General features: G+C 54.5%; 3 protein-coding genes across 3 annotated transcripts in view; all 3 read right to left on the bottom strand.

The window, feature by feature from the left end:
- Positions 1-2,861: 2,861 nt before the first annotated feature.
- On the bottom strand, positions 2,862-7,398 carry ENH_00020210 (hypothetical protein, conserved; the record flags this gene model as incomplete). The annotated part of the gene is given in 3 exon segments (XM_013584525.1): positions 2,862-3,285; positions 3,406-5,816; positions 5,821-7,398. Coding segments are annotated over 3 exon segments (4,413 nt in total).
- An 883-nt stretch (positions 7,399-8,281) lies between these two features.
- ENH_00020200 (hypothetical protein) lies at positions 8,282-9,617 on the bottom strand (the record flags this gene model as incomplete). The annotated part of the gene is made up of 2 exons (XM_013584524.1): positions 8,282-8,640; positions 8,978-9,617. 2 exons carry the CDS (start codon positions 9,615-9,617, stop codon positions 8,282-8,284), a joined length of 999 nt encoding a protein of 332 aa, XP_013439978.1.
- A 1,858-nt stretch (positions 9,618-11,475) lies between these two features.
- The window catches only part of ENH_00020190 (GTP-binding protein, putative), a gene marked incomplete at both ends in the record, with an annotated part of 2,477 nt that continues 840 nt past the window's right edge, over positions 11,476-13,112 (bottom strand). Inside the window, 4 exons of the mRNA XM_013584523.1 lie at positions 11,476-11,721; positions 11,816-12,071; positions 12,489-12,600; positions 12,915-13,044. Coding sequence (XP_013439977.1) covers positions 11,476-11,721; positions 11,816-12,071; positions 12,489-12,600; positions 12,915-13,044 — 744 coding nt within the window. The remainder of the gene's footprint in view (positions 11,722-11,815; positions 12,072-12,488; positions 12,601-12,914; positions 13,045-13,112) is intronic.

Raw genomic sequence — 13,112 nt, 5'->3', positions numbered from 1 at the left:
CACTGGGTTCGACGTTTTTGAAATAACGCTCCGTTAGGGCTTGGAGCCATACGCAAAGAATAATAAAAAGAAAAGGTATATTTTGGCAGCTCTTCTGTGTCATTGAAGGATCTGTATGGGGTTTTGAATTTCGTCCTCGGCAGCAACGACTGAATGATGGGATGGATTCGGGGAAGCGCTGTGAATGTCCACAGCTCATTGCCCTTTCATCTGGGAAAGGGCATGAAAAAGCAATAAAATGTGTCGAGCTGATTTATTTATTTGTTAAAGAAGACAAACGGACCCTGTTAAAGCATGCAATAGCTACTGCTGATCGACCTCGTAGGCTGGAGACGTGTTGGCAATGACTCTGGGACAGCATGCACCTCAAAACGCGTCATTTTTCCCCGCATCCCATCTATCTCACACAACCTTTCAAGACAGTCTGCAGAATTGCATTCTTTTGCAGGGTTTGTTGCCCGAGCGCACGTTGCGGCTTCAGCTATTGAATTCACAGGGCAAGCGAGCATTCCACGTGCAGTCCGGACCGTTGAACTTCGTTTGACGACTCCTTCAGCCACGGCTCGCACAGCTGCATTTTCTATTAAAGTCTTACCAAAGGAAGCTAATGTGTCGGAAACGCACCGGCAAAAGCACTTCCTCCAGCAAGAGCAGCTGCAGCAGGTGGTTGTTGGCACCTTGATGCACAGCATCGCCTATTCTGAGCTGCAGTACCCACGCCATACTTAACCCCTACTGCGGCTCTGAAGAACAGCAGGTGTAACATGCACAAAAACATCTCTACTATTTTGTTCACTACACCTTGAGCTACCTACAGTTATTCAGATGCGCCTTGAGATAGGAAACAAGCAACTGAACTCGTGGCCTCTGTGCCAGCTCTCGAACGAAACTCAGTAGACAGAACCACCCATTCGCTGCAGATATTTCTATTTACTTTCCGCGCAAAATACGCAGGAGTGAAGCTGTTTGGAGAATACTATATCGGCTTGAAAGTGCGATAGAGGGAGTTGGAAAATGCGGCTTTTAAGTGGCGCATGGATGACAGGACGGAACTGGAAAACGAAGGACCAACAATCAAGGAATCGGAGAAAAGCAAACACACTGATACGGATTGCTTCTCAGACATTTTCAACGAGCGGCATGAAGACTACTTTAGCTGCTCATAAGAGGGCAGGCAGTGCTTAAGAGAGAGAAAAGCTTCCTAGGCTCCACCTTGAAACACAGGACTCTAAAAGAATTACATGCCAAATGGAAGCACTTGAATGGGGACGTTGCTTCAGAGAGTTCTCTGGCATCACGTGCAGCGCGCAGATGAAAAGCATATACCTGCTAGACTCTTTGACATCGGCATAGAAGGCATTAAGCGCTTTCAAAAGAGGCCACTATTTTACAGTGATAAAGCTGAAGTGACGAAAACGCGCAACTATGCGAAGTTATGCAGGAAGTCAGAAAAGAACGCGAATGAAGCACTTCAAATATTGGCGTGCACTTCCTGTAGAACTGATCACTTCAGGAGTCACTTTAACTCTCCATGCAGCAAATGTTTCTCATTAATGAACAGCTCAGAAGGCTACCATGCTGCAAATCCACAATTTCATGCTTATTTCCATGGATGCAAAACATGGGCAAAAAGGATAGCGGATCTTTTTCCAGCTGCTCTTCGCTACGAGATTTCACATCCTTGTGGCAGCAAACAACTGCCCATGCAGCAGCATGAAATAACTCAAGGGAAATTCACCTCAACCATTAGTGAGGCTGTGCAGAGTGAATTATTAGCTTCAACAGTTGAGTTGGGCAGATCCGAAACAGAAATCCACCCAGGAAACTGCCAGTTGCTCTGTCTAAAATCCCGTATGAAACTTCGTTTCAACAACCTGAGGGTTGGGGGTTGTAACTAGAGCACCAACTGTGGCTTTGGCTGTGGGAAATGGCCGCCATCAAGCCGCACCTGAATCGATCAGCCTTTTGATGTTAGAAGATCCAATAAGGTTCCTCCCTGCTTCTGCACTAAAATGAAGAAACGGCTCCTACTAAAGCTCACTTCAGGTGAGCTGAATAAACCCCACAGCCACCTGAAGGTGATGTCCAGAGGATCAGTAGGGCTGAGCCCAGCAACGTTTGCGTGAGACTTTCTTCCAAAAGGAAAGCAAACAGCCATAGAACTATTTAGGTCGGGCAGCAACCCCCAAGCTACGTGAAAACCGCCTGAGGTTCGAGTTCTAAAGCCAGCCACAGTACGCGCTTTTCGCTCACACACTTGAATTCCTATGCTTCGTTCGAGGGCTGAAAATGTTGATCTCTCAAAGGTCCGTCAAGCCTATTCACTAGAGGGTATCAGCAAACCTGCTACATTCTAAAGTCTGAAGGCTGAATTCAAGAAACTTTATTTTCACAAGATGCAAGACTTCGCTGCAATCTTGCACCCGAGTTGTGAATTCACTCAATCTATTCATCTTTAGCTGCTGAAACTGCTGAAACGCGACTGCACATCCTCCTCAGTTCACACGCAGCTACACAAGTCCTAAATGCACTTTAAATCTTAACTCGAAGCCCCAAACCCCGAACTTACGCATCAGCCCAAACCTTGGTTTCTCAAGGAGCTCACAGGTGCATGCAAGCAGCAGCAACGTTTACCTGTGAGAAAGCAGCCGCAGAAGAAGCCGCTGCTGCTGCCGCTGCTTCTGCTGCTCCTGCTACTGCTGCTGCTACTCCTTTTGCTACCCACAAAACGGCATGCAAACACAGAAAAACTGTTAAGAAAAGTTGTGAAGACCCAGCCCATGCCCTAACAGCTCGAGGCAGCACTTAGGTCTGCTGCCTCTCCTGGGGGTCATAAGAAACGCAGCATCTGTTTATTCTTCTCAAAGAAAGCTGCTGAGCTTCTGAAAGGTCTCATTGTTGTCTCGCTGCAGAGCAGCAGCAGCAACAGCAGCAGCTGCCTCCCCTGCTTCTGCTGCTGCTGCTTGTGCGCTCGTCGGAGAGGTGACTGCTGCAGGCTTTAGCGCAGCCACGGTAGCGCCTGCAGCTTGCCTTGCTGCAGCAGCAGCAGCAACAGAAGCAGCATCAGCAGCACCAGCAGCACCACCAGCCTCCAGGAGTTCCCTTCCTGCTGCTTCGCCTGCTGCTGCTGTTGCTGCAGCTGCTGGCTCCGCATGCATTGGCAGCTGCTGCTGCGAACAATCCAATGAAAGCAAGTCAGGACCCTCCAGAGATGGCCGGAAATTTCCTGTCAGCAAATAAATAGCGCGCTGCCGCTCCGTGTCGAAAACTTTGTTGCTGACGTACCTGCAGGCAGCAGCAAACGGGAGGCGCAGCAGTGCAGCAGCCAAAAGAGCAGCAATAACAAAGGCAGCAGCAACAGAGCTACAGCAGCAGCAGTAGCAGCAGCAGCAGCAATGAACGCACCGCTGTACAGCATAAAGCGCGCTGGTTCTTGACTGAGCTATCCAGGGCCTTTCCTTCATTCCCTTGATCATTTTTTCCCAAACTGCTGCTGCTGCTTCGGCGCGCATGGCGGCCCCCTGCTGCTTCTGCTGCTGGTCTCGCTGCCCAGCAGCAGCAGCAGCAGCAGCAGCAGCACGAACTGGGCACTGCACAAACTCCGCTGCATGCAGCGCCGGAGAACCAGCATACTGGATGGAAATGTTGTCGCCAATGCCGCGCCAGAGGGCCCCCAAGACACTCACAACTGCTGCTTTTTCTTTGAAAGCTGGCAGCGAGACTGCAGCAGCAGCAAGAGCAGCAGAAGCAGCAGCTGCTGCTGTTGTGCATGTGACTGCGCCGGGCCGTTCTCCAGCAGCTGCTGCCAAGGGGAAACCATACGCTGGCAGCAGCTCATCGGCAGTCAGACGCGAGGCTGCTGCTTGTTGTGGGGACTCAGCAGCAGTAGCAGCAGCAGAGCCAGCAGCAGCAGGTGCTGCTGCTGCTGCTGCTGCTTCTCCACTTTGCTCGTAAATAGGCTGCTCAGGGCTTTGAACGTGTTCCTTCAGCTTCCCTGCTGCTGTGGCCCCTTGTGTTGCTGGGCCTGCCGGGGTGTTTGGCTGCTGCTGCTGCTGCTGCTGCTGCTGCTGCTGCTGCTCTGCGTCGAGCAGCAGCCAGGCGTGCTTGCGCTTTGCTGCTACGGTTTGCTGCAGCAGCAAACCTTCTGCTGCTGCCTTCAACACGTCTTGCTGGCTCTGCAGCAAGAAGCAGAAGTGAGGGCATGCAGCAGCAGGGCCGCAGAGCCCCAGAGCCTTCAGCTGTACGTACAGTGCAACAACTCCAAGACACACGTGCGCTATGTTCGTGCGGTCTAGACAGTCGATGCAGTTGAAGCGCACCACGCCCCGCTGCAGCAGCAACTGCTGCTGCTGCTGCTGCTGCTGCTGCTGCTGCTGGCGCTGGAACACGAAGAACCCCGTTTGCTGCAGCAGCTGGGAGCCCAAGACCGCCAACTCAGCAAAGGCTGCATCAAAGCCATCGGCCTCGCTGCGCGCATGCCAGTCCATCATGTGGTAGGTAACTTCGGGAAGTGCCTGCTGCTGCTGCTGCTGCTGCTGCTGCTGCTGCAGTTGCTGCTGCTTATTGCAGCTATACTCGTCAGCAGCAGAGCCGCGTGCCGCCGCTGCAGCAGGGCCTGGGGAGGTTCTGCTCGTGCTGCACGTTTCGGGCGTGCAGCAGTTGCTCTTGCTGCTGCTGCTGCCGCCGGCGCTGCTGCTGCTGCTGCTGCTGCTTGCAGCTGCAGCAGCGCTGGAGTGTACAGACACCTTGAATTCGTCCTTGCAGTGCAGCAAAGCTTCCCTGTAAGCGCGGCTTAATGTGCCCTCCACTGGGTGCTGCTGCCGGACAAGATCCAGCAGCAGCAGCGGCTGCTGGTAGCGCGTGAGCAGCCAGCGCAGGTGTCGCTTCAGGTGTACGTACACCTCAGCAGCAGGCAAGTCAATGCACGTCGTCGGAGATGGCATCAGAAATGAAAATAAAAGTCTTTTTGAAACACTTTCGTGTCTCCAAAACACTGGAATGGATCCCCTTAGAAACACAACAGCAGCGCAGCAAACGGAAAAGCGCCACTTCGAGCCCCGGGGAGCTGCTGCAGCAGCTGCTGCAGCTGCTGCTGCTGCTGAACTAGCTGCTGCTCCTTCGCCTGCGGACAAACAAGCGGAGCCCACGCCACATGAGCCGGCAGCTGTGGGGCTGAGTGTTGCTGCTGGCGCTGCTGCTGCTGCTGCTGCTGCTGCTGCTGCTTCTGACGCTGCTGCTGTAGTGCTAGGCAAGCCCAAGGATACAGTGTCCGCAGCAAGCGCTGCTGCTGCACTGGCTACTGCTGCTGCCTCAGCTGCTTCCGGCGCCGCAGCAGCCGCCGCTGTTGCTGCTGCTACTGCTGCTGCTGCTGTTGCTGCTGTTGCTGCTGTTGCTGCCGCCGGCACTGTGGCTTGCGGTGGCAGCACACGCCACAGCATCTGCTCGCACTCCACTTCGTTCGCAGCACCCAAACTGCTGCTGCTGTCTGCTGCTGCTGCTGCTGCTGCTGCTGCTGCTGCGTCAGTGGGCCTCTCCAGGCCTCGACTGTAGAAGCGGGTCCCAGCAGCAAAGCGAGACCGCCGCGCCAAGACAGACAAATGGAAAAACTGAGCACCTTTCAACTGCTGCTGCTGCTGTTGCTGCTGCTGTTGCTGCTGCTGCTGTTGCTGCTGCGAAGAGGGGATCATGATAGTTTGCTGCTGCAGCCCTCCTTGGATGAGTACAACCTGCCAAGGGGAGAAGCAGCAGCCGTTTGCTGCTGCTGCAGATGAGCAGCAGCAGCAGTAGCCAGTACACCAAGCTTTGTCACTGATGCTGCTAGTGACACTGCTGCTGCTGCTGCTGCTGCTGCTGCTGCTGCTGCTGTCGGATGTCGCGCCTCCAATGAAACAGAAACCGCTGCTTGCTGCTGCTGCGCGAGCATTCGCTGCTTCTGTTGCTGCAACCGCAGCATCTTTTGCTGCTGCTGCTGCTGCTGCTGCTGCGTGTCGTGCGCGCTGCTGCATCTCCCGCAGCATAAATTTGTTGAAGACGAAATGGCCTGCAGCTCCTCGCTGCAGTTTCCTGTGCCGGCTGCTGCAGCGAAAGCGTAAGGTCTATGGAGTTTGAAAACAGCAGCGACTGAGGCGCTGTGCTAAAAGCTGACAGCAGCAAAGAGCAAAGCCGCTGCTCCTTCTCCAGCAGCTTTCGGAACTGCGCAATTTGCTGCGGCTTCATGTGCTGCTGCTGCTGCTGCAGCAGCTGCTGCTGCACTTCGAGCAGCTCGGGGGGCGACGCGTAGCCGCTGCTGCTGCTGGCGCCGCTGCTGCTGCTGTCTGCTGCTGCTGCTGCTGCTACCCTCACCTCCCCCACGTCCACGCCCGCAGGGGAGCAGCAGCCAGCAACACGGGGGCCCCCGGGGGCCCCATTGTAGAAGACCAGCCGCTGCAGCTCGAGAGCAGCAGCAGCAGCAGCATCTGCTGCTGCTGCGTGCTGCAGCAGCTGCGAGTCTTCCCATTTCCAGCAGAAAAGGGGGACAAGCCGCAGCCCCTCCAGAGCAAAAACTGGCAGCGGATCCAGGCCCTCGTCATCTTCTTTTGCTGCTGCTGCAGCAGCAGCAGCAGCAGCAGCAGCAGCAGCAGCAGCAGCAATGTCGGGAAGGGCCCCTGCTGTTGTCTTCTCCGTAATTACACACAAGTAAACCCCACACAGCAGCTTCACAGCGCCTAAGAGCCCAAAGGCTTTGTAGGCAGCAAAGCAGCAGCAGGGGCTTTGGCCGCAGAGGCCTCTCTTAGCAGCAGCTTCTTTGCTGCTGCTGCTGCTGCTGCTGCTGCTGCTGCTGCTGTCGCTCGCAGCTGGGCTGTAGGCGTCGCTCCTCTTGCTGCTCGCCACTGCTGCAGCCTCGTCATGCTGCTGCTGCTGCTGCTTCTGCTGCTCACGCTGGGTCCGCAGCAGCAGCCTCAGGAAGTCTGCGTTGTGGCGCTGCTGCTGCTGCTGCTGACAGAACTGCTGCTGCTGCTGCTGCAGCAGCAGTTTCGCCGATTCGAAAGCGCAAGCCGTTTGCAGGCAATGCTGCTGGTAAGAAATCACGCCCTCGTCTTCTTCGCTGTTGATGCTGCTGCCGCTGCTGCTGCTGCTGCTGCCGCTGCTGCTGCTGCTGCTGCTGCCGTCCGAACAGCTGCTGCTCTTGTCTGCTGCAGCTGCTGCACTGAGCACCGCCTTCTTAAGAATCAACAGCCGCCCATAGCAGCCGCAGCTGCAGCTGCAGCCCTCGCTTGGGCCATTTGGGCGGGCAGCAGCAGCAGCAGCTGCTGCTTGCTGCTGCTGCTGCTGCTGCTGCTGCTGCTGCGAATTAAGCGCGAGGAGACAAACTTTGTCCGGAAGCTCGTAGACTGTTATCTCCGCCACGGGGGGCCCCATAGTGAGCAGCAGCAGCGGCCCCACACCCACTGAAGCGCGAGGTGTACATACACCCGAAAATGCCACGAAGACACCGCGGAAGCAAAGACAGACAAACCTGCTGCTGAGGAAGGGCTGCTGCTGCTGCTGCTGCAGACGCAGCAGCTGCCGGTGCTGCTGCCTGCTCGGCTCCCCCTTGAACCTTCAACTGCTGCTGCTGCTGCTGCTTCTGCTGCTGCGGTGCCTCTGGAGTTTGCGGCAGCGGCTTGCCTTCTCTAGGGGGCGCAGCAACTCCGAGTTAAAAGTAATTGATAAGTGGTCAGAGGCGGGCTCTAGGGGATCCCACAGAAGAAGAGAAAGCCTCAGGGAAGCAGCAGCAGACACCGCGAGCTGCTGCTGCTGCTGCTGCGGCTGCTGCTGCTGGCGTCGAGGGGGTTGTGCTAGCGGTGGCTGCGGGTTTGGGGCTAAGTGTAGGCTTTTGCTGCGCTTAAAAAGGGGAAATTGACTCAATTTGACAATAAAAGTACAGTTAAGTTGCATTTAATCTCGAAGAACTAGCGACAAAGGACGAAAGGCAGCAGCAGCAAGCTGCAGGGGCCCCGGGCTGCTCACGAGTTGGCTGGGGGCTGAGGCAGCTGCTTCTTCGTGTTGCTGCTGCTGCAGCTCCCTGGGCTTTGTTTGCGTCGTTTCTTTTCTGGAAATTAAAATTAAATCAAATTAAACAAATTAATTCAATTAATTACCTCTTTGCTGCAGTCTCAACCCTCTCCGGGGACTCCGCACTCCCCGCGCCTCCCCCGCCTGCCTGCGCGGCGCCAGCGGGGGCTCCTCTTTCTTCTTTTTTCTCGTTTTTTTCTCTATTTATTTTCTTTATTTTAACTCATTTATTAATTCAAAAGTAAGTCTAAAGATTCCTCATTCCCCTGGTCTTCACGGGCCCAGCAGCAGCTCCTGGGCAGGCGTGCATGCAGCTGGGGAGGCAGGCGCCGTCTATTGGTTTCGGGGGTCCCCTGGGGGCCCCCGGAACCTTTGTTGGTGTTGCTGCTGCTGCTGCTGTTGCTGCTGCTGCTGCTGCTGCTGCCGTTGCTGCTACGGCTGCTGTTGCTGCAGCTGCTCCTGGCGGCTGCTGCTGTCGCTGCTGGTGCTGGTGAAGCTGAGGTTCGCCGCTGCTGCAGCTGCTGCTGGCTCCTGCTGCTCCCGCTTCTGGCTGCTGCTGCTGCTGCTGCTGCTGCTGCAGCTGCAGTGTACGTACAGCGCGAGCTGCTGCATGCACTCAGGCCCAGGCATTATGGCGGCAACAGACGGGGATAAGGCGGCGCCGCATTTGGTGAATAGGGACAACCCAGTGGGTCTTTTTTATTTTATTTATTTATTTTATTTATTTATTTATTTATTTATTTATTTTTTCGAACTTCTCATTTGTTTCTGCTTTAAATTCTGTCTTTAAATCAATTAAAATGCATTTAATTCTCCAAAATTTGGTTTTAAATTTCAATTTTTATCCAAAAAGTTCTTTTCTAGATGCTTATAAAGACACATATGCTCGCCAGTGTCTGCGTTGTCTTAGATGCATGCATTTGTTTTATATATATATATATACCGCTGATCAGCAGCAGCAGCAGCAGCAGCAGCAGCTGCTGCTGCTGCTGCTGCTGCTGCTGCAGCAGCGGCCGCTGCTGCTGCTGCCGTGTTGTTGGCTGGTGCTTCTGCATGCTGGCAGCCTGCACTCTCTTCTGGTGTTGCTTTTGCTGCTGCTGCAGCAGGGTGTTAGCTGCTGCAGCAGCAGCAGTGTGTTTCCCTTGCTGCTGCTGCTGCTGCTGCTGCACCTCCCGCTGCCACTGCCGCCCCCGCTGCCACTCCCGCTGCTGCTGCTGCTGCTGCTGCTGCTGCACCATGCCGCCCCCAAGCCCCTCCCCAAACGCCCCGCCCCCCCCGCTGCCGCCGCCGCTGCTGCTGCTGCTGCTGCTGCTGCTGCTGCTGCTGCTGCTGCTGCAGGAGGGGGGCCCGCTGACGCTGCTGGCGCGGTGCGTGCTGGACAACAGCCAAGTGCTGGTGAACTGCCGCAACAACCGGAAGCTGCTGGCGCGGGTGAAGGCCTTCGACCGGCACTGCAATTTGCTGCTGACGGACGTGCGGGAAATGTGGAGCGAAGTGACCCGCGGAGGCGGCAAAAAGAAGCAAAAAGTGGTCAACAAAGACCGATTTATTTCCAAACTTTTCCTCCGCGGAGACGCAGTCATTCTCATTCTCAAAAACCCCAAATAATTCTCGAAAAACGCGCCAAAACGACCCCAGAATCGCCCAAACCCTAAACCCTAAACCCTAAACCCTAAACCCTAGCTCCCACAACCACGCCCGCACACCTCAGTTGTCAAACCCTTTCCAAACTCTTCCGGGGAAAACCGCGTTTGCATCTGCGGAAAACCGAGAATGCTAACTTCTAAACCCTAAACCCTTTTTTAGGGTTTTAGGCCGCGCAAGCCACGTCTTCAAACCCTTCTTAGCTTCGAAGTGCGCCACAAACCCTAGCCGACTATACGCCGCACAAACCCTAAACCCTCATTTAGCGCTTAGCTGCTGCCACGCACACCCTGCAGCCTAAACCCTTTTTTAGTGGTTCACAAACCCTAAACCCTAATTTGGGGTTAAAGTAAAGTACAGCCCCTAGCCGCTCTTCTAGGGTTTTGTTCAAGATCTAAATACACACACATTGCCAACATATTTAAATAATAATTCTGCATTAAGAAATATAAATTGTTTTTTATGTTTTCTGTTTTGTTTAAAATTAAAAAAATTATTTAAATGAAATATATTCTGTCTTTTCTCAGGTGTACGTACACTGCTGGGAGTGCATGCGCATTTCTGCAGATTGCGTTTAATCATTATTTACTAAAATGTATTTTAAAAAGTTATTCTAAATATGCATTTACAAAGCTAAATACATTTAAGAAGTCAGGCTGCAGCAGCAGCAGCAGCTGCAACAGCAGCAGAACTAGCAGCAGCAGCAGCACTAGCAGCAGCTGCAACAGCAGCAGCAGCAAGCGGCACTATCAGCAGCAGCAGCAGCAGCAGCTGCAACAGCAGCAGCCGAACTAGCAGCAGCAGCAGCACTAGCAGCAGCTGCAACAGCAGCAGCAGCAGGCGGCACTATCGGCAGCAGCAGCAGCAGGCGGCACTACCTCCAGCAGCAGCTGCACTAGCAACGGCAGCAGCAGAAGTAGCAGCAGCAGAAGCAGCAGCAGCAGCAGCAGCAGCAGCAGCAGCACTAGCAGCAGCAGCTGCTGCACATTTATAAAATAAATATTTGAATAGAAATGACGCAGTGGTGAGAAGTTCACAGAGGCTGTCGAAACACTGCAGACAAAACGGCGAAAGACAAAATGCGCAGCAGCAGCAGCAGCAGCAGCAGCTGCTGCTGCTGCTGCTGCTGCTCCTGGTGCGCTGGCTAGTCCTAGTGTTCCTGCTGCTGGCGTTGTTGCTGCTGCTGCTGTTGCTGCTGCTGCTGCTGCTGCTGCTGCTGAAGCGAACAACAAACATAAACTCGGAAGGCACATGAAGAGTCTCTTCCACCTGCAGCAGATAAGCTACGCAGCACTTGCTGCACTAGTTGCTGCAGCAGCTGCTGCTTGTTGCTGCTGCTGCATTGGCTCCGTCAGGGCTGCAGCAGCAGCAGCAGCAGCAGCAAACAGCAGCCACAGTCACTGGGGGCACAGTTGCCGGGGCAGAATCAGCAGCAGCAGAGGACGCGGCAGCAGCGAGAAGTCCTGCTGCTGCTGCTGCTGCTGCTGCTGCTGCTGCTGCTGCTGCTGGCTCATATATCCACTGGAGAGACGTCTTTGAGATGTGTGAAGACATCTCGTGCTGCAGCAGCAAATGGCAATCACAAACCCTAAACCCTAAACCCTTGACTCCACGTCCCAAACCCTAAACCCTCTAGCTGATTATCTGGCTGAAAAACCTACCGAGGTCTTCGAACAGCCGATTCACGTTTTGCCCCGTCTGCAGCACACATCCTAAACCCTAAACCCTAAACCCTAAACCCTAAGCACTAAACCCTAAACTCTAAACCCTAGGACGAGATGGCCAAGCATTATAAAACTACTCCAGCTGCACTCGCTGCAACAGCAGCACAACAGCTCGTTGTCCTTGTGGCTCCTTTTCTTGCTGCTGCTGCTGCTGCTGCCGCAGCTCGTGCTTCATTTGCTGCTGCTGCTGCTGCTGCTGCTGCTGCTGCTGCTGCTGCTGCTGCTGAAGTTGCTGGGACGGACCTTTGCAGAGCACTCGATGAAAGCGAAATGATTTAATGCGCAGAACTTCTTCACTTCCTAAAAAGCAAGGCCGAAGCTTCAAACCCCAAACCGTAAACCCTAAACCCTAAACTCTAAACCCCAAACCCTAAACCCTAAACCCTAAACCCTAAACCATGTGCTGAGCGCACCTCGACGCCCCGCTTAACATGGGCCAAATCCTTTTTGTACTGCTCTGCCTCGGCCTCCGCTTCCGCAGCAGCAGCAGTATCAGCTGCTGCTGCTGCTTCCTGCATCTGCTGCTGCTGCTGCTGCTGCTCAGGGGCCCCCTCAGAGGGGCCCCCCAGCAAGTCGCACTTATTTGCTGCTACAGTAATGCTGCAGTGGTCGAGGTGCTGCCGCAGCTCTTCAGTCCAAAACTTAACGGCTTCCAGGGAGGACGGCGCCCTGCAGCAGCAGCAGCAGCAGCAGCAGCAGCAGCAAAGTCAGCAGCAGCAGCAGCAGAAGCAGCAGAAGCAACAGGCTCATCAGTTGTATAATCACAGCACTCGTTTGTAGCTGTAGGGGGATAAAGGCAAGCAGCAGCTCCTGCTGCCTCGGCAGAACAACAGCAGCAGCAGCGGAAGCAGCAGCAGCAGGAACAGAAGCACCAACAGAAGCAGCAGCAGCACCAGCAAAAGGATCAGCAGTAGCGAAAGCAGCAGTATTATTAGCAGCACCGCCATCAGCAGCAGCAGCAAGAGCAACAGCAGCACACCAGCAGCCGTAGAAGCAGCCACAGCAGCAGCAGCCACAGCAGCAGCAGCAGCAGCAGCAACAGCAGCAGCAGCAACAGCAGCAGCAGCAGCAGCAGCGGTAACCTACGTAATGTCGTAAACGACGACAGCTCCTGCAGCATCTCTGTAGTACAAAGGAGCCATCGCGCGGAAACGCTCTTGGCCCCCAGTGTCCCAGATGTGCAGTTTGATCTGGTTACCTGCAGCAGCAGCAGCAGCAGCAGCAGCAGCAGCAGCAGCAGCAGCAGCAGGTGCTTGCGGCAGCGCCAAGGGCTACACGTGGAAAAGCAGCAGCAACGGCAGCAAGCAACAACAACAACATCACTACCAGTACTAGCAGCAGCAGCAGCAGCAGCAGCAGCAGCAGAATCAGCAGCAGCAGCAGCAGCAGCAGCAGCAGCAGCAGCAGCAGCAGCAGCAGCAGCAGCAGCAGCAGCAGCAGAAGCAGCAGCAGCAGCAGCAGCAGCAGCAGCAGCAGCAGCAGCAGCAGCAGCAGCAGCAGCAGCAGCAGCACCTTGTTCGAAGCGGACAGTTTGCTGCAGAAAAGCAGCACCAATGGTCACTTCGTGGTAAAGGGGAAAACGGCCGCGGCAGAAGCGCAGCGCCAAACTGCTTTTGCCCACGCCGCTGTCGCCCAGCAGCACCTGAAAATAATAAATAAATAAATAAATAAATAAATAAATAAATAAATAAATAAATAAATAAATAAATA

The sequence above is a fragment of the Eimeria necatrix genome, genomic scaffold, assembly GCF_000499385.1.
Source record: "Eimeria necatrix Houghton genomic scaffold, Enh_scaff168, whole genome shotgun sequence".
In the NCBI taxonomy this organism is placed as follows: Eukaryota; Apicomplexa; class Conoidasida; order Eucoccidiorida; family Eimeriidae; genus Eimeria; species Eimeria necatrix.
The sequence above is the reverse complement of the archived record's forward strand: the minus strand, read 5'-3'. Positions and strand labels throughout refer to the sequence as shown.